Source organism: Hippocampus bargibanti, linkage group LG19 (genome assembly GCF_051943395.1).
Source record: "Hippocampus bargibanti isolate YZ-2025 linkage group LG19, ASM5194339v1, whole genome shotgun sequence".
Lineage (NCBI taxonomy): Eukaryota > Metazoa > Chordata > Actinopteri > Syngnathiformes > Syngnathidae > Hippocampus > Hippocampus bargibanti.
The window spans coordinates 4,090,515-4,115,634 of NC_142752.1; the positions used below are offsets into that span (position 1 = coordinate 4,090,515).

At 40.5% G+C, this 25,120-nt stretch overlaps 4 protein-coding genes and 1 long non-coding RNA gene across 8 annotated transcripts in view; 4 read left to right on the forward strand and 1 right to left on the reverse strand.

The window, feature by feature from the left end:
• The first annotated feature begins 810 nt into the window (after positions 1–810).
• Positions 811–13,768, forward strand: ak9 (adenylate kinase 9). The gene is made up of 34 exons (XM_089021990.1): positions 811–900; positions 1,040–1,103; positions 1,181–1,233; positions 1,311–1,407; positions 1,475–1,587; positions 1,657–1,818; positions 1,925–2,062; positions 2,137–2,211; positions 2,272–2,367; positions 3,215–3,354; positions 3,443–3,759; positions 3,842–3,862; positions 3,937–4,052; positions 5,032–5,179; positions 5,271–5,306; positions 5,384–5,530; positions 5,609–5,778; positions 6,806–7,021; positions 7,086–7,319; positions 7,412–7,533; positions 7,678–7,897; positions 8,616–8,687; positions 8,750–8,956; positions 9,032–9,250; positions 9,421–9,637; positions 10,515–10,716; positions 11,427–11,573; positions 11,656–11,873; positions 11,942–12,138; positions 12,228–12,397; positions 12,853–12,951; positions 13,024–13,126; positions 13,209–13,323; positions 13,394–13,768. Exons 1-34 carry the CDS (start codon positions 811–813, stop codon positions 13,606–13,608), a joined length of 4,956 nt encoding a protein of 1,651 aa, XP_088878116.1. The 3' UTR covers positions 13,609–13,768.
• Positions 13,769–14,643: 875 nt separating this feature from the next.
• Positions 14,644–15,753, forward strand: LOC148883636 (uncharacterized). Its single transcript, XM_089022397.1, has 2 exons — positions 14,644–14,916; positions 15,185–15,753. The coding sequence occupies exons 1-2, from the start codon at positions 14,722–14,724 to the stop codon at positions 15,320–15,322; spliced, it is 333 nt and encodes a 110-aa protein (XP_088878523.1). The 5' UTR covers positions 14,644–14,721; the 3' UTR covers positions 15,323–15,753.
• A 149-nt stretch (positions 15,754–15,902) lies between these two features.
• tmem18 (transmembrane protein 18) lies at positions 15,903–19,740 on the forward strand. Its single transcript, XM_089022633.1, has 5 exons — positions 15,903–16,068; positions 16,156–16,273; positions 16,415–16,469; positions 16,541–16,634; positions 16,741–19,740. Exons 1-5 carry the CDS (start codon positions 15,970–15,972, stop codon positions 16,831–16,833), a joined length of 459 nt encoding a protein of 152 aa, XP_088878759.1. The 5' UTR covers positions 15,903–15,969; the 3' UTR covers positions 16,834–19,740.
• LOC148883638 (uncharacterized) lies at positions 19,202–20,716 on the reverse strand. Its single transcript, XR_016118537.1, has 2 exons — positions 20,338–20,716; positions 19,202–20,258 (listed from the first exon to the last, which is right to left on the reverse strand). It is a non-coding gene; the product is annotated as an uncharacterized LOC148883638 (long non-coding RNA).
• A 58-nt stretch (positions 20,717–20,774) lies between these two features.
• acp1 (acid phosphatase 1) overlaps positions 20,775–25,120 on the forward strand; it is a 29,136-nt gene continuing 24,790 nt past the window's right edge. Inside the window, exons 1-4 of one of the 4 annotated variants that reach the window (XM_089022219.1) lie at positions 20,775–20,830; positions 21,613–21,715; positions 22,178–22,251; positions 22,648–22,761. In XM_089022219.1, coding sequence (XP_088878345.1) covers positions 21,673–21,715; positions 22,178–22,251; positions 22,648–22,761 — 231 coding nt within the window. In that variant the 5' untranslated portion in view covers positions 20,775–20,830; positions 21,613–21,672. Of the gene's footprint in view, positions 20,831–21,612; positions 21,716–22,177; positions 22,252–22,647; positions 22,762–22,799; positions 22,914–25,120 lie in introns of all 4 variants that reach the window. The other 3 variants (XM_089022218.1, XM_089022216.1, XM_089022217.1) reach the window with 3 other exon arrangements.

The following is a 25,120-nucleotide window of genomic DNA, read 5'->3' on the forward strand; positions in this document are numbered from 1 at the left end:
ATAAAATATTGTCGTTTATCTTGTGTATTTTGCCCCTTCAGCAACATAAATATACAGTATTCACTACATGTGTTTATGGTTACTATGGTAACAAACACCACGGGTAATGATGAACAACAACTTACCGTTGACGTTTCGTGTCTGCTTCAAGTCAGCAGCGATGCGAGTTTAAGTATTTTACATCAAGTGGATAATTTCGTCCCCTCAAAACTCACAGTTAAAGGTAAAATGACTGGGTAAATATTGGTTAAAACATAATTGTCATGCTGAAGTCAAGAACTCGAGGTTTTTGGTTCACATGTAAACTCTAATAGGTGCCTTTTATTGAAACGTGAATGTGTGTTTAAATAGCATTCTTTTACATTTTTGGAAATGCATCCAGTTTGGTTTAATATATCAAATTTATAATCTGGATTTGACACGAAGGGAATTAGCGTTATCATATTAATATTAAGTTTGTTTACTATGCAAATCCACCGAGACCTCGCCACCAAGTGCGTATTAGTGATGGGAATTCCGGCTCTTTTTAGAAAGCATGTTCTTTTGGCTTGGCTCCCCAAATTGCGCCTCAGTTTTTTTGTCGCTTAAATTAATTTACTACTAATAATAAGGAAAATTATCTGTAAAACAAATTAATAATAAAAATGCATACAATATATCATTTTTTATCATCTCGTCATGGGTGTTCAAGATAAAGCTTAAATGTTATTTTATTATTGACTGTTTCTCACAATGGGTATACTTCTCTCTATTTAATTGCCACAATTCACCATCTACTGTATATGGTTTATTTTAGGCAATAAAACAGGGATGGATCTAGTGGACAATCTCATTGAAGATGACGCCGAGAGACAGCGTCTACTTTCCAAACCGACCTGCTTCCTCGTAGTTGGAAGACCGGTAAATGATGCCACACATACACTGCGGACATTGAGGTCCACTTGCACAGTGATTTTTTTTTAACTGCACTTGTCCGCCCTGAATGTCTTTTTGCATTGACGTCACAATCACAATTTTTTTTAAATTTCTGTTGTTGCAGGGTGTTGGCAAATCCACCCTGGCCAAAAAAATTGCAGAGACCTGGGGCTGCGTTTTAATTGATGGTAAGCTTCGTTCGTCTCTGTCTCTACTTTTTATAAATGTCACCTATCAATTCATTCCAACTGCTTCCCAATTGCAGACACGGAGGTGCTCGATTCCCACATCAGAAATAAAACAGAGGATGGCATTAAGGTAATGCTATATATAAACCGTTTTTAGCAGTGCCTAATGGAGACCATGTGACATATCTTTACCTGAACATTTTACAGCTCCTGGATATCCTAAACGCCGGCGCAAGTGTCCCAGAAGATGTGGTCCTGCGGCTCATCCTCGATATGCTAAACTCAACAAAGGTTGAGCATTACGGTAAGGCTTTGTGAACTTGATATTCCAGCACACTTTAACACCCCGTTGTTGAAATCACTCATCACAGGCTATGTGTTGAGCTGTCTGCCGTTCATGTCAGAAGAAGATGTTAGCGTCGATGAGCAAATGGAAATGATCAGGGAGCTCAAACTCAAGCCGGATTTTATTATCAACATCAAGGTTAGCTATGCCTCTCTTTGAGTTTTCAAAAACAGTAATAACACAACAAAAATCTGCTATTTTGATCAGTGTGCTGACAAGGACCTGGTCCGGAGACTGTCAAGTCAGAAGCAGCATCCGCTAACGGGTCTTTTGTATAATCAAGATCAATGGAAATTGGACAATGAGTTCCACGTAACGGGATTCATAGACGAGGACATAGTGGAGGAGGAAGATGAAGAAGGCTCGCAGGTATCTGTTCAACCTCATAAGAAGATCGAAAAATTAACATTCACCAATTGGACAATCCACATCCAGCATCTCCAGTGAATAATCGCAGATGTTTTCATCCTCGCAGGATGAAGATGAAGAAGAAGAGGAACAACCTCCCCAAAGGTGCACAATTGACCAGCTGGTTTGGATCCCGGAACGTCAGTCCCGAAATACTTCTCTCAGAATCAACACGTATAAGGATAACATCCTCAGACCGTTGGAGGTACGAATTTTATATATCAGAAGTTAAAAAAAAGGAGCTCGATTGTATTAGAACACATCCATGTTATTGTTCAGGACTACATGATGGACCACAACCCTATTTACCTTCTAGAGGTGGACGGAAGCGACACACCGGAAGAGTTGCTCATCGTAAGTCGCTTTGTCTCAATAGTATTTTGTTACTTCTATGTGTCCCTGTTTGCTTTCTAGTTTGTTTTATCCCGTTTGGGATCGATGGCCATACAACGTGTGTCCGTTCCGGTGGTCCTCCATCAGAATGAAGAGTTGCCAGAAGATATTGAAACGGTCAGTCCCGCACAGTGTTTTTCAAATAATAAACAAATGCAGTGGTTACCAAAGCAATTTGTTTTGTATTTAGCCTAAAAAAGTCAGGAGTAAATTAGTTATTTGGGGTCTGCTGTACCTTAGATCTGGAAAATATGTGCACATTTTGTTCTACCATATTTCCAAAATTAGGTGTGCTAAACTTGCTCTATCATATGCAAACACATGAAAATGTGTTTGGTTTACTGCCAAAGGTGCATCAAAAAAGTTTTGCACAAGAGCTATGAATACTTAATGTACACCTGCCCATTAGATTAGATTAGATTAGATTAGATTAGATTAGATTAGATTAGATTAGATTAGAATGGATTGGATTGGCTTCACAGCATTAGCATTTCACAGCAGCAAAGTAATTTAACTAAGAGGAAAGAAAAAGAAGAAGTAGAAAAACAAAATACAGGTGCTGCTGTAAAGACAAGCACTCTCGTGGCGCTATCTTGAAGTCACAACAACAAAAAAACAAAATCACAAAATTTGTATGCATCAATTTTCTATTTTCCGCATCACCTCATAAGAGAACCTAACATAGCTTGCTAGAGCCAATCCCAACTGTCTTCGGGTAGTTGACCGTGGGGCCACCCTGAACCGCTTGGCAGTCAATCACAGGTCACACATAGACGAGCAACCATCCACGCTCCAACTCACACCTAAGGACAATTTTGAGTGTTCAATCAGCCTGTGATGCATGTTTTGGGAATGTGGGAGGAATCTGGAGTACCCGGAGAAACTCCACACAGGGAACCACTGGACCACCAAGCCGCTACTCAATGTACTCCAAACCCAATGCTGCCTCCCCTCTGGTTTATAGGAGGATCTTTTGAGATTTATGTCCTCTTCAAGGATGTTGGTCCCAGGCTTCCGCTGGAGAAGGAGTCGCTGGGGTCGAAGTTGTCCTGTCGCACTAAAAGAAGGACTATTGGTGCCTGGAAAACCGGAATTCTCTGTCGGGTGAGGGTTCTTTCGAGGAGTGAGTGGTTCCTTGAGAAATTTGTTGAATTTGTCTTGTGACGACCTGTCCTTTGAAACCTTTCCACAGTTTCCGTGACAAAATGTACATCCTTTCATCTCAAGAAGCCTACGATAAATTTGCGACCAACCCCAGACGCTACTTACTACCCCCGATGCCAAGCCCACCATGTAGAGTTTGCATTATTGGAACAAAAGCTTCAGGGAGACCCGACCTTTCCAAACTGATGGGCGCCAGGCACAACGTGTCCGTCCTGGAGCTGGAGATCTTAGCGCAGCCTCTGGTGGCTGAACTGGAGGAAGAATGGCTGGTCAAAGTCAAAGAAGACAGCACGCAGGCTGCCATGGACAAAATCAGGACCAAGCAGCAAAATGAACACAGTTCTGGTATGTTATTGTCTCGCTTTTCGCAGTTTGGTACAGTAATGTGACCATTTCTCACATACATTTTGATATTTTGCGCCCACAGATGGAACCCCTGCTGTGGAAGGTAAACAAACATTTTGTTGTAATCAATTCAACTGTACTGAGGACAACATTCCAACCCTCTTCCAATGGCTTCAGTGACGGAAGATCATCCCGAAGTGGTGGCCCTTGTGCAACTCGCTCTGGAGGAGGCCAAAAAACAAGATGCAGCCAAGGAAGTCTACGCGCAAGCTCTGATGAAAGTTGTCAGAGAAGTACGCTTATTTTAGTGCTAGACGTCCGTGTCTGTGTGGTTGTGTTTGGCTGCCCCTAGTGGCCAAGATGGGCACATCAGAAGGAGTAGCACAATGGCCATTGAGCTGAAGCAAAGACACAAACAGTGATACCTCGGTTTACGAACTCCTTGGCGTACGAACTTTTCGCTTTACGAACGTTTAATTTATGAAAATTTTACCTTGGCATACAAACTTTTTTTGGGATACACACGGAGCTGCCTCAATGAGTGATGTGTCGTTCGCGAACGAGGCCATTCTTCTAACAACAAAATGGCAGCCGACTGTTTTGTCCTCTATTCCCCGCCCCGTCTTCGGTTAAATCCACGTGATTGGTCAAGAATGCAGCAGTGAGTGGAGGTGGTTTAAATATTAAAGAGACAGGCCGACGATGGTGAGAGAGTTTCAACTTTGATAGATCAAAGGCAGAGTGTAGACTACAAGGTTAAAATATCCCATCAATCAGGCTCCACAAACAACCCGCACAAGCCATCTGTACACTTGATGCAAAAAGCTATCAACCCAGCTAATTCCTCAAGATGGTGAAAGAAGAAGGTTACGTTCCTCATCAAGTGTTTAATGCTGAGGAAAACGGCCACTCCATTCCATCAAGCCATCAACGACCATCACAAAGGGAAATAAAATGACTTTATTATACAGTAAAGTTTATTTCCTTAATTATAATACCATAGCACATTTATTATTCATAAAATAAGGTATATTTTGTGTAGTTTTAAGGCTTTAGTAGAAAATTATGTTTTATAGGGACCTGGGAACGGATTATTCTCATTTTAATGGTTTCCTATGGGAAATTAATTTTTGGGATACACACTTTTCGCCTTACACACTGGGAACCAATTAAGTTCGTAAGCCAAGGTGTCACTGTACATCCTCTTTTCAATTCCTTTTCACTGTGTCATAATCGTCATTGCATTTTTGTGTTATGTATTTATTGTCACAGAATGAAACTTCCAGCGTGGGTGCTGATGTGGGCAATGGCTGGGTGCTTGACAACTTTCCAAGGAATGCCTCCCAGTTGGAGGCTTTACATCGAGCTGGGATCCATCCAGATTTCCTCTTCTGTCTCATGCACACTGAGGTGAATCAGAGTAAGTAGTGTTCAGTTTGATGTCTTGTGTCAGGTATTTATCATCAAAAAGAACAGATGGGTGTTTATTAACAGCTTCTTTTACAATGCAGATCAGTCCGGCTCTCCACAGACAGAAAGCATCGAAGGTAAGACAATAATTTCATTTGATCTTACAAAATATTTGCCGATTTTGACTCCTCCCCTCACCGCGTCAACTCTTCAGATCAACCGGAGCTCAAAGCCGAGAACAATCAGTTTACGAGAGAATGGGAAGGCCTGCAATTATCGCTCAGTATAAGCCACTCTGTGCTGCAGACCGCCAGCAGGAGCCCCCAAGAACTTCTGGATGAGATTGTCCAGCTCATGGAGAGTAAGTGGAGCTCCTTTTGATTGTCTTCACATTGAGGTAACACAACCTTCATAATTGCCAAATTTAATTGTTCCGCAGAGCCCTTCAATTATTTGCCCAGAGAGTTCTCCGCCGTCGATTTGGATGAGGAAGCAGAAGATATTGAAGCCATCGCAAATCTGGAAGTTGGCAACGAAGAAGATGACTCTTCCAAGGACACGGCTGAGGAGGAGGAGGAGGAAGAGGAAGAGCAGGAGGAGGGGGAAGACGTCAGTAATCAGGCTATTCTGAAGCTCAAGTATCTGCTCAATCCTCCTTTACTATGTTGAGCCCTTGAGTCAAAGTATAAGTCAGCTTTATTGTCAAATATGCTAATATGCATGACATACAGCACATATGAAATTAATGTCCTCTCGGACACAGCGTGCAAGGCACTTATAATATGGCTAAAAAAAAGACAGCCAATTGACAACAGACAATACATGTAATTTCTGAATGTAAAGTGAGGTCGTGTCGTATGTAAAGTGACGTAATGTAGTAATGCAAAAACAAACAAACCAAAAAAAGGGTTGAAGTGAGGTCTTGCAGAAAAAAAACAAGAAAAAAATAGAGTTCAGGATGATAGTACAGCGTGTAGCGTGTACTCAGATTTCGATGAGTGTGGCAGTGGGAAGGGGTAGGGGGGGCAGGGCTGGGAGGGAGTTGAGATGACCAATATAGCCATTGTCTGTTCATATGTATCACAAAAGACAGAAAATGCCTTCAAGTTTGGGGTCATTTCACACTTCAAATAAATAATCAAGTCCAATGAGTAAATGAACTAGCTATTACAACAAAGTAGACACAGTTAGCTAATTTCGTATAGCATGGTTCGCTAATTCAATGGTGAGAACAAATTGTAATCCTTCCAGGTGGGTAAAGATACGTTTAGCTACCAGTGTGCTTTTCATTGCTTTATATCCCAAAAATGTGAAGTAAACACCAAACAAGTACATTCATTGGACAATTGACATTGAAAGTCACTGAACATGCAGACTAGCTAGCGGTTAGCGACAACTTTACGCTGTCATTCGCGGACGTTATAAACTGACATTATTAAAGTTACACATCTTAAAAGGCCGAAAATATACTCCATTTACACTGTTTTTCACTCAAATTATTTGCTATAATATGACCAGTTCCACTGTACTGACACATAATGTATTCTACTGCTTTATCAACACATTTCCACCAAATCTTTTTTCTACTATACACAAAACAAACTTATTTTTATTCTTTTTTATCTTCCTCTAAAAGTCAGAATCCCAAGGGGAAGCGAGTTCCAAGAGATCTTTTGGCGACACTTTTATTTTTTGCCCGGTGATCCTCAACAAGCAGAATGCACTGGTACCCTGCACAGACGAGATATCAGCCAAGTATCGAGAAAAGGTCTACTATTTCTCCAGTGTGGATGCCAGGGAGGTCTTCATGCTCTCTCCTGAGCAATTTGTCGGACATACCAAGCTTCTCAAGGTACAAGTTGAATGATGGAAAGGTATGAAACCCCTGAACGCATTTTATCGCACACGTCTTTCAGCCACCTGCCCTGCGGATATTTGTACTGGGATGCAGAGGTTCCGGCAAGACCACTCAAGGCGAGTGGTTAGCCAAGAAACTTGGCCTTTTCCATATTCAATTCCGTGAGCATCTTCAAACTCTCATCATGCCAAAGATGAAACATCGAGTTATCCCCGCCGACGAGTCAACGGAGGAGCAATTGAAGGGCTTGAAGTCCGCCGTCGAGGAGGCCCAAGGTGAAGAACCTCCGGAGGTAACGCAAGTTAGCTTTTTAGCTACTGTCAGAAAATGCGATTTGGTTTTAATGCTTTTATGGATTTTTATTGTGTGGATTTTGTCCATTAGGAGGATGCGGGACTTACTGATGAGGAAATTGGTATCAAAGCCTACTTGGTTGATGACCTTCCACTAAGTTCACATGTCCTGGATACAGTCATCAATCCATACTGGAAAACGGAGCCTTACATGTAACGCAGCACACACACACACATGCATCACTCTCGAACTGTGACAGAAACACACAGATGTACCGTTTTATGACAGTTACACCTCGGCCAGCCAATTTTTGATTTGTCCTCATAAGTGATGATTTCAACGGGTGTTCATTTCAGGTCTACGGGATTCATTCTCGAGGATTTCCCTCATAACACAGAAGAAGTGCAACACATGATGCAGCATCAGCTTTATCCTGATGCTGTGGTCACATTAATGGCCGGAGTGGAAGATATTCAGGCACGCCTTTTGCCTAAATTCTGGCAAAGATGGCGGGATCACTGCGACCGACGTGAAAAGTTGCTGGATGTTCTCCGCGAGATACACAGCAAGGCTCGGGTAAATAGATATACAGTGAGACCTCAACTTATGACCTTAATTGGTTCCCAGACAGAGTGTGTAAGGCGAAAAGTATGTATCTCGAAAAATAAATTCCCATAGGAAACCATTAAAATGGGAATAATCCGTTCCCGGGTTTCCATAAAATATACTTTTCAACTAAATAAGCCTTAAAACTACACACAACATACCTTATTCTATGTATAATAAATGTGCAATTGTATTGTAATGAAACAAATACACTGCATTGTATCATAAAGTCACTTTATTTACATTTGTGATGGTCATTTATGGCTTGATGGAATGGCGTTGGAGGTCAAAGGTCAAAGGGAATTGCTGTTTGGAAAGAGAGGCGCATTACATGAGGACTGTAATTAAAGGAATAAACTGTGCTGTCAAATAAAGTTTTATTTACCTTTTTGATGGTCGTTGATGGCTTACGGAAGGAGAGTCACCTTCCATAAGGACTGTTGGTAACTTAACCTCTGGTGCTGTTCAGTCGTGTGCTTCCGCCGAAGATCACTCCGCCAGCCGTGGTGGGTGTGTATTATGAAAATAGTGCTTATTATAAGGTTTAATTTTCATAAATTTGACGTTTGTAAGACAAAAAGTTTGTAAATTGAGGTGTTTGTAAGTTGAGGTCTCACTGTACAATAGATAGAGAGATAGATAGGTAGGATTGACATATATGTGCAACACAAAGCTGTCTTAAATACAGGAAGAGAATATTACAAAAAGGAGGGCGGAGCTAATGGAGGAAAAAGCGGCCTCTTCAACAGCCACAGCAAAAGTAAGCCATTTCATCAGCTATACTGTCACTCTTATTATTTTAATCCCCGTAACAAACCTTAGTTTAGTTGCCGGGCTGAAGACGAAGACGACGAAGACTCTGCAAACATAGAGGATGAAATTGAGGCCATTCTGGAGGAAGAGTATCCCATTGAAGGGTACGATGAGTTCAAAGAGGAAGACGAAGCAGAGGAAGCAACTACCGAGAGGCTGAACATGGAAATTGAAGAACGTTACGTGGCAGACTCAAACAATATGGCTATCGTGCTGGTAAACGTGATACATGATATCGTCAAGACTGTGGTAGTTTCTCTAACATCCACATATTTTTTTTCACACACGCAGGAGGTTCTAAGTGAACTAAAAATTCCAAGGATATCAATCAACGCGTCCCGCAAAACGCCCGTCGTACGGCGTCAGGTCCTCCTGAAAGTGGAGCCGTTGCACGCCAACCGCGAGTCGCTCTTCCAAAAATGCCAGCCAATTTCGTACAACTTGGCACAGCTGCTCCTGCTCTACTCATATAAGTTCCACAGCGCCTTTGGCTGCATGGACCCTGTTCAGGTAAAATTGCAATGTGGAAATTGCTGTAATGGCTGTTCCCCAGACGTTAATTTCACCAATGGAGATGACATTACATAACAGAATTCACAAAAACGTACCAGCAATTTTGCAACTCGTGAAAATGAAAAGTTCTACAGGAAATTACGATCTTTCTCTGTCAATTCACACAGCGATACAGTGAAGGGGACCTCATCCAACCTCTTCTGTGGCCTCTTGATAGCTCCTTTCCGGTTCTCTTCAACCAATATATCTACTTTTTTGGTTCCAAGAAGAACCAGCAAACATTTATACTCAACCCCTTGAAGTACCTCAGGCAGTCAAAACCTTCCCCTATGCTTCCTCTGAAACTGGCCATCGTCGGACCACCCAAATCCGGAAAAACAAGCGGTGAGTCCTGAAGATGTCTTTATATGGTGTTCCACAGGGTTCAATTTCGGGGCCCCCATATGTTTTCATTGCATTTACTGCCATTGGGTTCAATTTTACGAGCATGTTTTTCTGATCGCTCCCTTTGGAATTACCATCCATTTAATGTTAGGCAAACCCCCATCATCTCTGTGTCTTAACTCATTCACTGCCATTCACAAATTTATTCGGGAATTGAAAATGCGTATAAAAAAATCACATAGCGCGCCATTCCCAAATTAGTTCGTTTTTTTTTTTTTTTTTTTTTTTTTTAATTGGGTGCTGATAAAGCGCTGGCCAGACCTCTGGAAATGTTTTTTTTTCCCTTCCACATGTTTTCCCATGTTAGTGCTTTTGTTCCAGCTTCAGCTGTTGTAAAAGCGCTATATAAACCAATATCTATTGCGTTGTATTTTGTACATCTGCCCTCATTTCAACCTCATATAACTCCACCCGCATATAACTTAGGAATTAACTCTCTTTTTTTCTGATGAAAGAAGAGAGTCTACGTTTCTTTACGCTGCAATGATTGTTTATGTAGTCCTAAAACTCAATATTCTGTGGGTCCTGGAATTCGAGTGACAATGACAAAAACCCTGGCACTGGAGTGGTCACATTTTTGCACATCTGGCAGTGAATGAGTTAAACATTTTTATTCTTTAGCTGTCGGCTCAACATGAGCCCCGCCATTGTTTTAGTTTTATTGTCCTAACTGTTTTATATTATTAAATTGTTGTTTAATTGTAAGTTTTTCTTCGTTTTTGGATATCTGATTTTACTATTTTGATTTTTGTTAACTGCTCTAAAAACTATGTCGAGTCAACAATTGTATTTTCACACTCCCTGCCGTTTTACGCAGTGGCAAACATGTTTGCGCAGAAGTACGGTTTGGACCTGTTGTCTATCGGCGGCGTGATGAGGCGCATACTTGTGGAACAGGAGCATAGCGACTTGTCAGTGCAGATGAAGCAGCATCTCAACCAGGGTCTGGTGGTACCCGATGAACTTGCCATCCAGTGCCTGCAGAAGGTGCTCATGAGCTTGGTGTGCAGTACGCAAGGGTGTGTAAATAAAAAAAATCACATGTAATTTCGGCTTGAAGTTTGTGTTTCAAATCTAGCTAATTTTAACTCATTCACTGCAAAAATGTATCCACTCCAGTGCCAGGGTTTTTGTCATTGTCACGCGAATTCCAGGACCCACAGAATATTAAGCTTTAGGACTACATAAACATTCAATGCAGCGTAATAAACTTTAGACCCTCTTCTTTCATCAGAAAAAAAAGAGTTAATTCCTAAATTGTATGGGTCTGGAGTTATATCAGCTTGAAATGAGGGCGGCTGTCCAAAATACAATGCATACATATTGGTTTATATAGCGCTTTAACAACAGCTGAAGCTGGAACAAAGCGCTAACATGGAAAAAAGAGGACTGCTGCCCCCTCCTGGAAGCGAAAAACATTGCAAGAGGTCTGACCGGCGCTTTATCGGCACCCAAGCAAGAAAAAAAAATGAAGAAATTCGGAAATAGCGCCCCACGTCATATTTTCAATGAATTTTTGAATGGCAGTGAATGAGTTAATCTACATCAATTGAATGACATTTTTGCTGCTTATTCTGATGAGCTAATCGGGAGCAATATAAACAGATTGACCACTATGCTCTATAACGACCTGCTTCAGCTCTTCTCAACTCATCTATACGGCACTAATATTATTCATTGTTCGCAGAGAAGAAAGAATACACGAATCGCTGTTTTTGCGTTATTCCAGTTATGTGTTGGATGGCTTTCCCATGACCATGAAGCAAGCGGAACTGATGCAGGACAATAGCATCGTCCCCATGATGGTGGTGGAAATGGAGCTGGATACGCTAGAGGTGCTAAAGCGAGGCCTCGCCCTTAAGATGGAGGAGAACAAGTACGAAAACCTAATCTTCCTAACTACCAAACGACAAAAAACTGCACTGATGCATATAGTCCATTGACCTCCGTTTTTGTAGGCCCCACCTAATGCACGACAGCGCCGAGATCCTTCACGTCCGCAACACCTGTTACAAGCAGGAAGCGGATCTTATGAGGCTGCATTTTCAACAACAGTATGAAAACTGGATCCAAATGGACGGCCTCAAGAGTAAATGGTACATCTGGGAAGGTCTGATCAAGGAGATCAGCATCAGCATGAAGTACATCCACACTTATCTGAAGAAAACCAGAAGCGGTAAGTTCTGAACGAGCAAAAGGAAGGATGAGCTTGGTTTTATTTTAACTGTATTTTCTTTCATACAGGTCGTGCCGGTTGCATTAACAGGCTTTGCGTTACACCGCGAGAGTTTCAGCGTCAAATTGGGGAGTTTGGCCATTATTGCCCCGTCTGCCTCGCTCTGCAGAATCACCTTGTGGACTGCTCCGAAACTGCATCCCTGATGTATGCCGCGGAATACAATCGACGATATTTCAAGATGTGTAGCACGCAACATTTGGAGGTCAGGCCTTCAAAAAAAAAATTAATAGCAATAATTTTCTATGTTCACTACAATAACCTTGTCATGGGGTTAATTGTATTTGGTGGCAGAGCTTTCTTGTCCGTCCGGATCAATTTGTCAGCCCCCTTTGCCCGCGCCCTCTCCCGGAAGCAGAACTGCTACCCAAAAAGCTAACCGAAGCAGAAGTGAAGAGCAGATTCCCTCAGCAGATTGAGATGAAAGGTTTCTGCCCCGTCACTTATCTGGATGGCAAAGAAAGGTAAGCACATACTCAATGGGCTTTTCTTCCATACGTGACGTCACTGAAGGAACGCCCCTGACCGAAAAAAGGACACATTGTAGCAGTCAATGCATTTTGCTGTGCTTGTTTGGTCTGAAAACGTTGTGTTGCACCAAAAAGAGCCAGAAGAGGGCGACAAAGCTCCATATAAGGAATTTATCAGCCTGTGGAAACGGGCTGATTCATTCCTCACAGAATTGAAAATGCCCAATTCGCAGCTCAATTTTTTTTGCTGATTTTGGACACTTTAAGTCATTTTTATTGATGTTTTGCATTTGAATAATCATACTGCGTGTTTTGGGTATTTTTGATGCTATAAAACGTTTTTCTGATGTCAGTTAGGAAACAAAAATGTGATGTCGGTTGTCCTTTAAATTTAACTTGACACGCCACACTATTTTTAGTCCTGCTTTGATGCGCTTTCCTCTGTTAAGGTACGAGGCCCTGGTACATGGCAGCATGGAATTTGCCGTAGAATACAGAGAGCGACTCTATACTTGCGAGACAAAGCAGAAGCAGTACATGTTTCTGAGGTAAGAACAAACATTACATTTTTTGGTGCTACTTAGAAAAAGGCATTTGAGTATCTGGGATACTTTTTGAAGCGCACCTGAAGTCTACTGGGACCTTAAGTTGCCCAGTAAGGTTCCTCCTCTTTGCGAGCCAATCCCGCTTACTTCCCTCCCGACGCTAGGCTACCTAGAACAGGTGAGAAACACTTTTGAACTGTCACCATGTCAAGATTTGATACTTGTTTTGAGAGCTTTTTTTTTTTGCCGCTGTTCTACAGGGTGTGGCGGTTTCGGTTATCAAGGCCATGACGGCTGTCGGGTGCCTGAAACCCAAATTTCCCTTCTTCAATATGGAACGATCGGCTCTCCATTATGTGGCGTTCCATCTGAAAGGTACACACAGATAACAAAACACAAATAAACAGCAGTATTCCAATTTTTTTTCTCCTCTTCCTCCCGATAGCATTCAACCACAGCCTCACAGAAGACGCTCGACAGATGTACAAAGAAAAACTGGCTTCCTTTGAGGAAAACTGCACACTTGTCCCTTACCTGAGCTCATTCATGAAAGGCGACTATAAGCTCCCCAGCGAACTCCCCGTCGACTTTGACTTTAAAATGAAAACGTTTCTTGCCTTGCGAGACTCGCCCAAAGCGAAATCCGTTCTGCACATTTAGCTCTACATTGGACAATGAACCGCAACCGATGTACAGACATAAAAACAGAAATTCAACTCGATTCCAGTTTTGTTTTCACGCCATTGTTCAAGTCAGAATTAATAAATAGCACTCTGTTATACTGACCTCAATGGCTTAATCAAAGAAAATCTCCTATGGATTTGCCAGAATAGCAAAAAAATAATAATAAAAAGAAATTAAAAACAACACCAGCACTTCTTATGCATATTTTGTGTTGGTGTTATGCATGAAAATCGTAATAAAAATATATATATCGGTGGTCGTCAAAAAAAAAATAGACTGTCCTAAAAAAGTTGATTTATTTTATAAACTCATTCACTGCCATTCCCGAATTTAATGGGGAATTTAAAAGTGTGACGTGGAGCGTCATTCCCAAATGTGTCCGATAAAGCGCTGGTCAGACCTCTGGTAATGTTTTTCCTTTCCACGAGGGGGCACAATTTGCCTTTGATCCATGTTAGCGCTTTGTTACAGCTTCAGTTGTTAAAGCACTATATAAATCAATATGTATATATTGTATTTTGTCCAGCCACCCCCATTTCAAGCTCAGATAACTCCAGACCCATATAACTTAGCAATTAACAGTTTTTTTTCTGATGAAAGAAGAGAGTCTAAGGTTTCCTACACCGATTTCAATGTTTATATAGTCCTAAAACTCATATCTTCTTTGGGTCCTGCAATTTAAGTGAAAATGACAAAAACCCTGGCACTGTAGTAGACACAGTTTTGCACATCATCTGGCAGTAAATGAATTAATAGTTTTTAAAAAGTGAAACTTATGTTCTATATACATTCGTTCGATCTATTATTTCATAGGTGGATCTGAAAATAAATACTATATAATATCATTTACGCTCATTTGTTGGTAGGCAGAATTCACTAAAGCAATCACACACAGAAAAAAAGTCCTCAATATACTCATTGGTTCATTCTGATTTAAATGTCAAATGTTCAAAGGATGTATGAGAAGGACAAGGAAGAGGAGGAGCACCTTTAAGGGCCCGGCGCCAGCTCTTGTACAGCTCCCCCCCATGCTGAGGAAATTGTTTTCTACCACCACCAAGATTCTGGACAACCTCCCTCATAACCACCATGAAGCTCAAAAACGCTCCACAGAGGCTAAGACACATGGACGACGAGGCGGGAACATCCTCGTACCAGCGACATGTTGATTTTGAGGAGACCAAACAACGCCGACAGCACTTCCATTTGGCTTTCCGGGCCAAGCGCTACCAGGTGCTCATTGAGCAGGAAGTGAAGGATGAGAAGCATAAAAGAGTCAGGAAGGTTTGTCTATATTTACTCTTCTAATTCTATTGCAGACAGCTAATCATGCATTGAGGATATTTGGAGGTATTTTTGCAAATGATGCGATTCCCACCAAAAAAAAAAAACACTACACACACATTTCAGAGCACCATTTCCTGCATGAAGGAGGTCAACTGGAAACAATGGTGTTTCCATGACCCCATGCTGAGTGAAAAACCCAGTAAACAAGCTCTACTGTGCCATTGTCGTTGAAAGGAATCAATCGTATAATCCGTTTGTTTTACAGAATGTTGGCAAAGCGCTGCGCTCCACATGGAAGTGCCTCATGCTCGGTCTGTACAATTTCGCTCTGTGCTACTCCACGCCTGCCACTGTGGCCGCCACCTTTCTGCCGGACTTCAGCCATGCAAGGAACAGAACCTGAACTCTTCTCATTCAGTTGACCTGTATGCTAATTTCTGTTAGCCTGCCTATGATGTTTCACTCTTAATTTTAGCATTGAGCTTGCTGACTTAAATTAGATGGAATACTATCCTGTATAGCAATTTGGTCAAACATTTTGATGTTTAAATTTAGGCCCAACTGATACAGATTTGATGCAACCGAGATGTTCAAAAACCAAGGTTTTACTATATTACAATGTTGACGTCATGTTATTTTGATTTGATTTAAAAAATGTCATTTTTCTGTATTATTAAGCCTTTGTTTTTATCATATAATATAATATTTGGAGATTTTGATTTATACATTTGTCTTGTTTGTGCCACTGTTTTGTTTTTGTTTCTTGTAATAAAGTCTAATTCACATAAAATGTATTACAATTTATTTTCATAAAACGTAGTTATAAGAGGCACTATTTTCTCAGACAATGTGATGAAATAATAAATTCTAAAATATAAATAAATTATTTCTATCTATTTTACAATCCTCTGGTCTATGTACTTCAAAATGTATTACTTGATTGTGTTTAATTCAAATGAGCGAATGTGGTGTGACGCCATAACCGTGCGACTGGGAGATCTTGTTTTGTTTACATGCTACAGCTACACTACAGTCTGTGTTTTTATTTTTATGAGAATGGAAACCCCTAAACCCGTGAACGCCAGTTCCGTGCCGATCGACGCGTTTAGCAATTTAAGGATTACATCCATTTGGACGTTTCTCATGTCGGTAGGTTATTCTCATAGTAGCCGTGCTAGCACAGTCATTGGTATACCGCCCCAAAACGTTGTGAATTACTTTTCCTTCTTTTTTTAGGTAAAGTGGTCAGAACCTTGGCTTATCGGCGGTGTTGTGTTTCACATGGCGTGTCTTTGCTTGACTGTGGTGACGTGCAAATATTACAGAGCACAGATCTGTCACTTCCTACTCATAAGTAAGTGGACATATGTATTGGACCACTCATGATATTGTTTTAATTTGGGCATCGTTACTAATTCTGATACATATCTGTAAATGTATTCGTTCTCGGGTGTGTATGAGTAGCGAATCATCAATGCCTCTTGGTTTCTCACAGTCGTCTTGGTGTATAGCGCTGAATATTTAAACGAGCTAGCAGCAATGAACTGGAGGTAATTGTAATATTTAAAATATTATATTATATAATGCCAAGGTCCTCTTGAATGAGTGAAACCTCTTGCAGGTCGTTTTCCGAGTTCCAGTACTTTGATTCCAAGGGTATGTTTATATCTTTGGTCTTCTCCATCCCATTGCTCATGAACGCTGTCATCATTGTGGTGAGTGCTGATATGTTGCACATAAAATGTAATTTTCTTTTAGTTGAGCAGTAAGATTTAACTACAAGTAACAAATAAACAGCCACATACCACAATATCAATACAGGTGGTGTGGTTGTACAAGACCTTCTTCACCATGGCTGAGCTGAAGACGCTGCAGCTCAGGCAGAAGGCGCGCCTCGCCAAGAAACGTAACTAACCCCTTTTTTTCTGGAATATCGAAAAGGACTGGATTTTTTTTTTTTTTTGCCCCCACCAGTGGTGGACAACTTGTGGCCCCCGAATGCACAAAACCAAAAAACAAATAAAACCCCAGAAGTTACCATCCTGACCATGTTTAAAACAAAGTATGTAGAAATATTTTATAAGGTGAGAAAAATGCTTTTGATTAAAATGTGTTATTAAATGTTTTTTTATTGTGATGATAAGGAGTTATAAGTGTTCATTGGACAAATGTGGCAAAGCTTGAAGCATTCTTGTTGCAGCTTGGGGCAAGCGGATAGTCAAGCAATGTATGTTTAAAGGACAACCGACACCATTTTTTGTTTCCTAACTGACATCAGAAAAACGTTTTATAGCATCAAAAATACCCAAAACACCCAGGCTGATATTTGTAGTCAAATGCAAAACACCAATAAAAATTAGTTAAAGTGTCCCAAAACTACTTCAAAATGACCTCAGAAATGGCAAGTTTCAGAAGGTCCCGCCCCCTTGTTCGTGACGTCACATCAGGACGTCTTGCCTTGCTTGAGAATCAAAACAATGGCTTCAGATTCGGAGAAGATGCTTTCTTGTTACTCATCCAGTTATGAATATGATTCAAATAGTTCTGAAGAGGAAAGCATAAATGTTTTCAATCGATTAAAGAAGTCCTTCTGTATCATTTTGAGGCGTCTGGACTCCAATGTAGCGTCCCAGAAAATGCACAAGATGACGCCCAAGCTCCATTGGAATTGGGCTGATTTGTCTGCTGGGAATTTGTGTCAACTAGTATCAAATCGTAGTCTTGGTGCAACACACAACGATTCACCATCGCATTATTTATGTTTTCCTTCTAATTTCGCCATCAACACAATGTTTTGAGACCAAACAAAGTACCCAAAATGCATCGTGAATCGTTGTGTGTTGCATCAAGACTTCTACAGTGTATTTGACATTCGCTGACAACACTTCTCAGGAGACAATTTCCACGCAGCTTTGTCGCCATCTTCTGCCTTTTTTGGGTACTGTGAGTACTAAAGAGTTTGTCACTACATTTCTCTCCAGATGCATCAAAATAACCCGGAATAAATTATTTAATCGATTGCAAACATGTATGCTTTCCTCTTCAGAACTATTTGAATCATATTCATAACTGGATGAGTAACAAGAAAGCATCTTTTCCGATTCTGAAGCCATTGTTTTGATTCTCGAGCAAGGCGAGACGTCTTGGCATGACACCACGAACAAGGGGGCGGGACCTTCTGAAACTAGCCACTTCCGGTTTCAAATTGAAGTACTTTTTAGACACTTTAAGTCAGGGGTGTCAAAGTAATTTTTTGCCGCGGGCCACATTGTAGTTATGGTTTCCTCTCGAGGGCCGTTATGAATTTGGGGAACCCATTAGAATGTTTAAATCCCTTCAAATATTACATATAGGGCACACAGCAAATTAATGAATAACTCGTTTTCAAATCTGAAGTCAAGAATAATGACTTTTATTGTGGTTGACATCCAAAAATATGACATTTTCGCTCAGATTTTAGCAATCATCGTGGAATTTAACAAGTTTGATATGCTTTCGCGGGCCGAAAAAAAATGATGTGGCGGGCCGGATTTGGCCCGCGGGCCTTGACTTTGACACCTGTGCTTTAAGTTATTTTTATAGGTGTTTTGCATTTGATTAAAATATCATACTTTTGGGCATTTTAGATGCTATAAAACGTTTTTCTGATGTCAGTTGGGAAACAAAAAAGTGACGTCGGTTGTCCTTTAATTGAGGTTGAAACACTTATGTAGATTGTCGACTTTTTCTGTCAATCAAACATAACCATGATGACTTATTTGACAAAAGAAGAGCGAAGTCGCTGGATAAACACAAAAACACAAACATGTCAGGCTAATTAATTACTTTTCCCCTGAGCGCCGGCTCCTCCGCCGAATTCTGCGCCCGTTGACGAACTTATTCCCCCATTTGACGTCGTCTAAACGATTTTCTTTTCGCCGAGTCATTCGCCGCAATTAAGACCCATCCTCCAGGCGTGAATGGAAGCGTTCGCTTCAATTAAAGAAGAGGTCTCGCAAATGAAAACATCTAATTTCCGCCTGCATCTTTTGCATGCTGTAGTTTCATGAGTGCTAATTATGCATGCGGGCGCTAACTGCTATCAATAAGGTCTCATCGCAATCAATTAGTCGCCGTTTATTTGTTTTACAGTATCGTCGACAACAACTTTGCTTGTGTGATGACAACCGTTGTGTTTTGTCGCGTTGCTTCGACACATGAATGAAAAGTTTTTACTGTCGTGCTCGGGTGATTCTTTATTAAATCGCCAACGGCTAATAATGCAATTTGGAATGACAAACACGGGGGGGGGATGCAGAGAAACAGAAAAAAATAACAATTAAAAAAAACACTTTTTACAATGAAGCATCGAAACTTCCAAACATTTTTTAACAATGACTGTACTGTTTTCCAAATATATTGTCATTATTGAAATATTTTGGAATTGACAGGCAATACTTTCTTTACCACCATGCATCATATTTCAATATGCTCCGAATAAATCATTCATGTTCAACAAGTAGATGACTCATCTGACTACATGAATGAAAAATAAAAAAGAAATCATCTTCTGACGCATGGGCTTCCAGTCGTGGCAAGACCATTCGTCATTTTTTTTCCTAATTGATCCTGCAAGTGAATAGTCTACGACACTTATGTGGATGAATAAAGAGGTTGAAAATACACAAGGGAAAGTTCCAAGGCAAAAAAAAAACAAAACAAATATACGTAACAACTGTTGTTTCACGACGCACTAACGTTGTCGATCTTCCGAATGGATGTTCTTTCCTCTTTGTTCCTCTGACATTGGAAATAAAAGTTCCACTTGTTTGTGCCCGCTTCTGAGACTTCTTCTGTCTGCTTTTTATTTACTACCAGATGTGCATTTCAGCTCACTGAAGGCTCCGCGACCGCCGGGACTGACTAATTAAAAATTGAGATTTGAATGATTGGAAATGACAGGCTTGCTTTGTTCTAAGATGTCACTGTCAGAATGATTTCCAGACACCATTACCGCAACACTGTCGCCACAATACAGTGAGACCTCAACTTACGAACTTAATTGGTTCCCAGACAGAGTGTGTAAGGCGAAAAGTGTGTATCGCAAAAATAAAAATCCCATAGGAAACCATTAAAATGGGAATAATCCGTTCCCGTGTTTCCATAAAATATACTTTTCAACTAAATAAGCCTACAAAAACTACACACAACATACCTTATTCTGTGTATAATAAATGTGCTGTTGTATTGTAATGAAAGAAATACACTGCATTGTATCATAAAGTCACTTTATTTACATTTGTGATGGTCATTTATGGCTTGATGGAATGGCGTTGGAGGTCGAAGGTCAAAGGGAATTGCTGTTTGGAAAGGGAGGTGCATTACATGAGGGCTGTAATTAAAGAAATAAACTGTGCTGTAAAATAAAGTTTTATTTACCTTTTTGATGGTCGTTGATGGCTTATGGAAGGAGAGTCACCTTCCATAAGGACTTGGTAACTTGACTTCTGGTGCTGTTCGGTCGTGTGCTTCCGCCGAAGATCACTCCGCCAGCCGTGGTGGGTGGGTATTATGAAAATAGTGCTTATTATAAGGTTTAATTTTCATAAATTTGACGTTTGTAAGACAAAAAGTTTGTAAATTGAGGTGTTTGTAAGTTGAGGTCTCACTGTATATTTTTGGGTTTGGAATTAACAATAAAAAGACAAGTATTGTTATTGTTTTACTAAATTCATCCTGTCTACTTGATAACTAATGTTAAGCAGATTCCTTACTTACAGACAGTGTATTGTCGGTGTTCAAATACCTGACATGTTTCGGCGACTACTTCCGCCTTCGTCAGAGTAACAGAGCAACATCCGTGACACTCTGACGAAGGCGGAAGTAGTCGCCGAAACATGTCAGGTATTTGAACACCGACAATACACTGTCTGTAAGTAAGGAATCTGCTTAACACAAGTATTGTTAGTTCTGTTGTTGTGCAGAGGCTGCTGGAGTATTCCCTGAACTCGCCACCAGCCCAAACATATATATATAAATAAAAACCGCAGGGAAGGCTAGGACATTTCTGATTGATTTTTGAGTCTTGACTAAACCTGACATTCATATTTTTGGAATTCGAGAGAAAATCACAGTTATGATGATGATTATTTTTGGCAGTGGTATTATATCAATAGTAATTATAGTATGAATGAGGTTTTATTCATCTATCTGTTCTCGCTGGTGGTGAGTCTGGTGAATTATTATTATTATTATTATTATTATTAGTAGTAGTAGTAGTAGTAGTAGTAGTAGTAGTAGTAGTAGTAGTAGTAGTTGTAGTAGTAGTCGAATAAAAATATTTTTTTTTCAGACCATTTATATTCAGGCACGGGGCTGTCCATGGCCACACGACAAGGGGACATAGGACATCGTCCACTCTGATCTAAATTGTCCATAGTATGAATGTTTTTTTATTTATCAAAATCTTCGGGTTGGTGGCGAGTCAGGGGAATTATTATTATTATTATTATTATTATTATTATTATTATTATTATTATTATTATTATTATTATTATTATTATTATTATTATTATCGTCATAATAATAATAATAATTATTATTATTATTATTAGTAGTAGTAGTAGTAGTAATAGTAGTCGTAGTAGTAGTGCTAGAAAAAAATATTAATTATATAATAATATATATATTTTTCCCCAAACCAATTTTATTCAGGCGTGGAGCTGTCCATGTCCATACCAAAAGGCGACATAGGACCCGTACGTCAATGGCAAAATGGCGGCTTCAAGCAGTAAATCTGTTCTGTTTGTATGTCTGGGTAAGATGCTACTTTTCATGGATACAAGAACACAATGATCGAATATACAGACGTTTATCAATATTTAATTTACTCGTTTCAACTTTTTTTGCGCTCCCGAGTGTTCGTATATACACATTAATGTCGTAAACGGAACGAACCACGGCTGACAAGTAAACTTTAATTATGATTACAACATATGTTTCATCGTCCACCAAGCATCAATGAAGGTTAAAATTCGGTGAATATTTGTTTTTTTTCTTTCTTGTCAAAACGCCGGATCAACCTCAGTTTAACCAGGAACCGAAAGTAGTAAAAAAAAAACACCGTCGTAATCGCTATGAAAGTCCAATGTCCATGATCCGGCAATTTAATTGATGCGATCAATAAAACCATTATTGTTCCAGTAGACTGCACGTTTATTTTCTCCGAAATCTATTGTGAGGATTATGACACTCCTGTGTCCAACAATTTATTTTACAGGGAACATCTGCAGGTCCCCCATTGCGGAGGCCGTCTTCAGGAAGCTGGCAATTGAAGCAGATGTTGCTGACAAGGTATCATTGTAAAGATACAGTGGTGGTGATTTACGGCATGGCATATACTATTTGCTATACCTCGAGATATATGAAATTGAGCTCAATTCAATACATTTATATGCCCCCTTTCAGATGTCATGTCAACTCTTAAAGCGAAAATGGTCACTTGAACTGGATTAATTTGTGAGTCGTCAGAATGAAATAGTAGATATCTTAAACTTGAGTTATAAATGTATATAAGGGAAAGAGAGCACGTAATATGGCCAGTGATACAGTGATAAAAAAAGTTATATAACCTCAGGACAAGTTATCCACATCAATCTTCATTGTAAAGCTAGTCATCAATTTACTTCCCTCAGTTTCGAAAAACTCACCCTGACATCTTGTTTTGCGTGCTCTCTCTGCCTCGCTCAGTGGAGGATAGACAGTGCCGCCACGTCCACCTATGAAATAGGAAACCCACCCGACCATCGTGGCCTAGCCTGCATGAAGAGGCACGACGTGCCCATGCAACACGTGGCCCGGCAGGTACGACCATCATCCGCCTTTCCTCTGTGTTGTTACAGTGGCTCATAGACAGCGCCGCCACGTCCGACTGGAATTTAGGATGCTTGCCAGACGCCCGCGGGCTGGCCTGCCTTAAGGCTCGTGGCATTGAGACCGCTCATAGGGCCCGACAGGTACCGAGCACGTTACAAGACTTCCACACACTACATTACAATACTTGCTCATGTAGACTACCTACAAATCATAAAAATATCGGGCAGGTGTAACTAATGATTGTAGTTTGGAGCTTGCAGGCAGGTCAATGAATATTTTGTCCACTAGATGGCAGAAGCTCCAATTAATCTGTACCTTTTTTCCATTGACGGACAGTAACAGAGTAACCATTTAGTCTTTTCCCGAAACAGGCCACAGATTTCACTTGCAATTAAATGTGTCATTAAAATGAGATTAGTGGATTATTTTATGTTTGGTTTTTCGAATGCAGAATGTGTGCCTTGTTTCACAAAAGGCATGGAAAGTGACTGATCGTGATTAATCGCAGTGCTCTAATCGGATGTCGGGCTGAAACTGTTGAATATTTTTTGTGTTGGCTATTTCTTTGATTCATCAAGTAATCAGATGAATGTTTATTTTGCATGGAACCGAGAGATGCGGTACTTCTTGGGGACTGATTGACGCAAAGAACCTCTCGTTTCATAACGTACTGTCAAAAATGCATCTCCCTCACTCACACACCCGTAAAAAAAACTAAAAAGAATGGCATAGCCATCCCTTTCTTGCCTGTGACATTGTTTCATTCAACTTGTATATTGCTGTCAAGTAGCATTTTACACTTATATCAATGAACTATTACACCCAAAATGCATTCAGTCGCTAATTCAATCTGCAAAAAAAAAAATCATAATAATTCTGGTATTGATTAAAGTAGTGCCGCCACTACAAAGTCCGCTTCCACTTATTGAGGCTGCTTCAACTTTGACTACATTCCACTTGAAGGTTTTTTTTTCCTGGAATTTATCTAACAAATATATTTCCCATTCTGATTAAGTTTCTGATTTGCTCTCGAAAACAATGAGAAAAAAAGGAGGAGTAAATGAAAATGTTGATCATTGCTTCCCAAAGTGTAAGCGGATGTGTGGAAATGTCGTATTTTGGCTCAACTCAATAGCTCGCCGGTTTGCTTTCATGAAGGAATCCAAAAATCTGAGAATAATTATGATTGAGAAACAGAAATGGGATGATTTGCACAATTCCAATTTCCAAATAGCCTGTAAATGATGGAATGAGTTCTTAACATTATTACTAATTTGTCCACGGGTGATTTATGGTGTAATTTGTCCTAACATATGGAGTCACGTGACGTGGATGCTGCATTCTCATTGGCCAACGCATATCACATTTATTGCCTTATTCCAATCCAAGCATTGTGAATTTAATTCATTTTTGTATTTCTGCTCCCATGATAAAATATGAACGATCATTTCAGCCAATCCGCCCTAATTTCAGCATTTAGCTTCCGAACGCCAACCGCCGAGTACAAACGGCGCCCGAGGAGCAGACGATTCCCGCGGGGACTCGCGTGGCCTTGACAGTTTTCCCGTCGCCGCGAAATCCCGATGCTCGCCCATGATCGTTTAATTTCCAAATTGGTCACGCCCAAATGGGTAAATACAACGAATCCCAGACATGAGACACATCACCATCTCATCCTGGGAGCGGTTGAACGGTTCGGGAATCAACCCCCCTTTGCCCTGATGCGCGAGTCCCTGCGGGCGATGAATCACATGGCAGAGAGAGAGAAGATGTGTTCATTAATTTAGCATCCCTATCGCTCGTCAGTATGTTTCCGATCCTCAGAGAAGTTTCAAAAATGTTTGTCCATTTAGGGCATTTTCCCTGCTCCCTCGTGTCCTCACCCCCCCTCCCCCTTCTTCTCATATTTTTTTTTCCTCCTTCTCACCCAGTTTGTCCCTCCAAAAGCTAACCCGCTCTAATCTCCTCAAAGCGGGACCGGTGTGCCCTGTGTCCCCATCCGAGCAATGAGCTTTGACACTTTTTTTTACCCCCCACTGCTACCTACCCCCGCCATCGTCTTTCTGCTTCTTCTTCTTCTTCCGCCAACGCGGTCAAAAGAGAAACCACATCAGATGCACATTCTATTTATATTTGCAGGGTGTCTTACACGTATGGCAAGTAAACAAAAACCCCAAGTTGACTGCACTTTTCGGAAATGGGCGTTTTTTTTTAATTTAAAGACTGGACTCATCAATTTGTTATCATTGAGTCAACGTTTGAGGAATGAGCACAACTTTGGCGCCCAATCTAAGAACTTAACCTGCCAGGATTTTTTTTTTTGATAGATAGCAGACACGCCATTCTA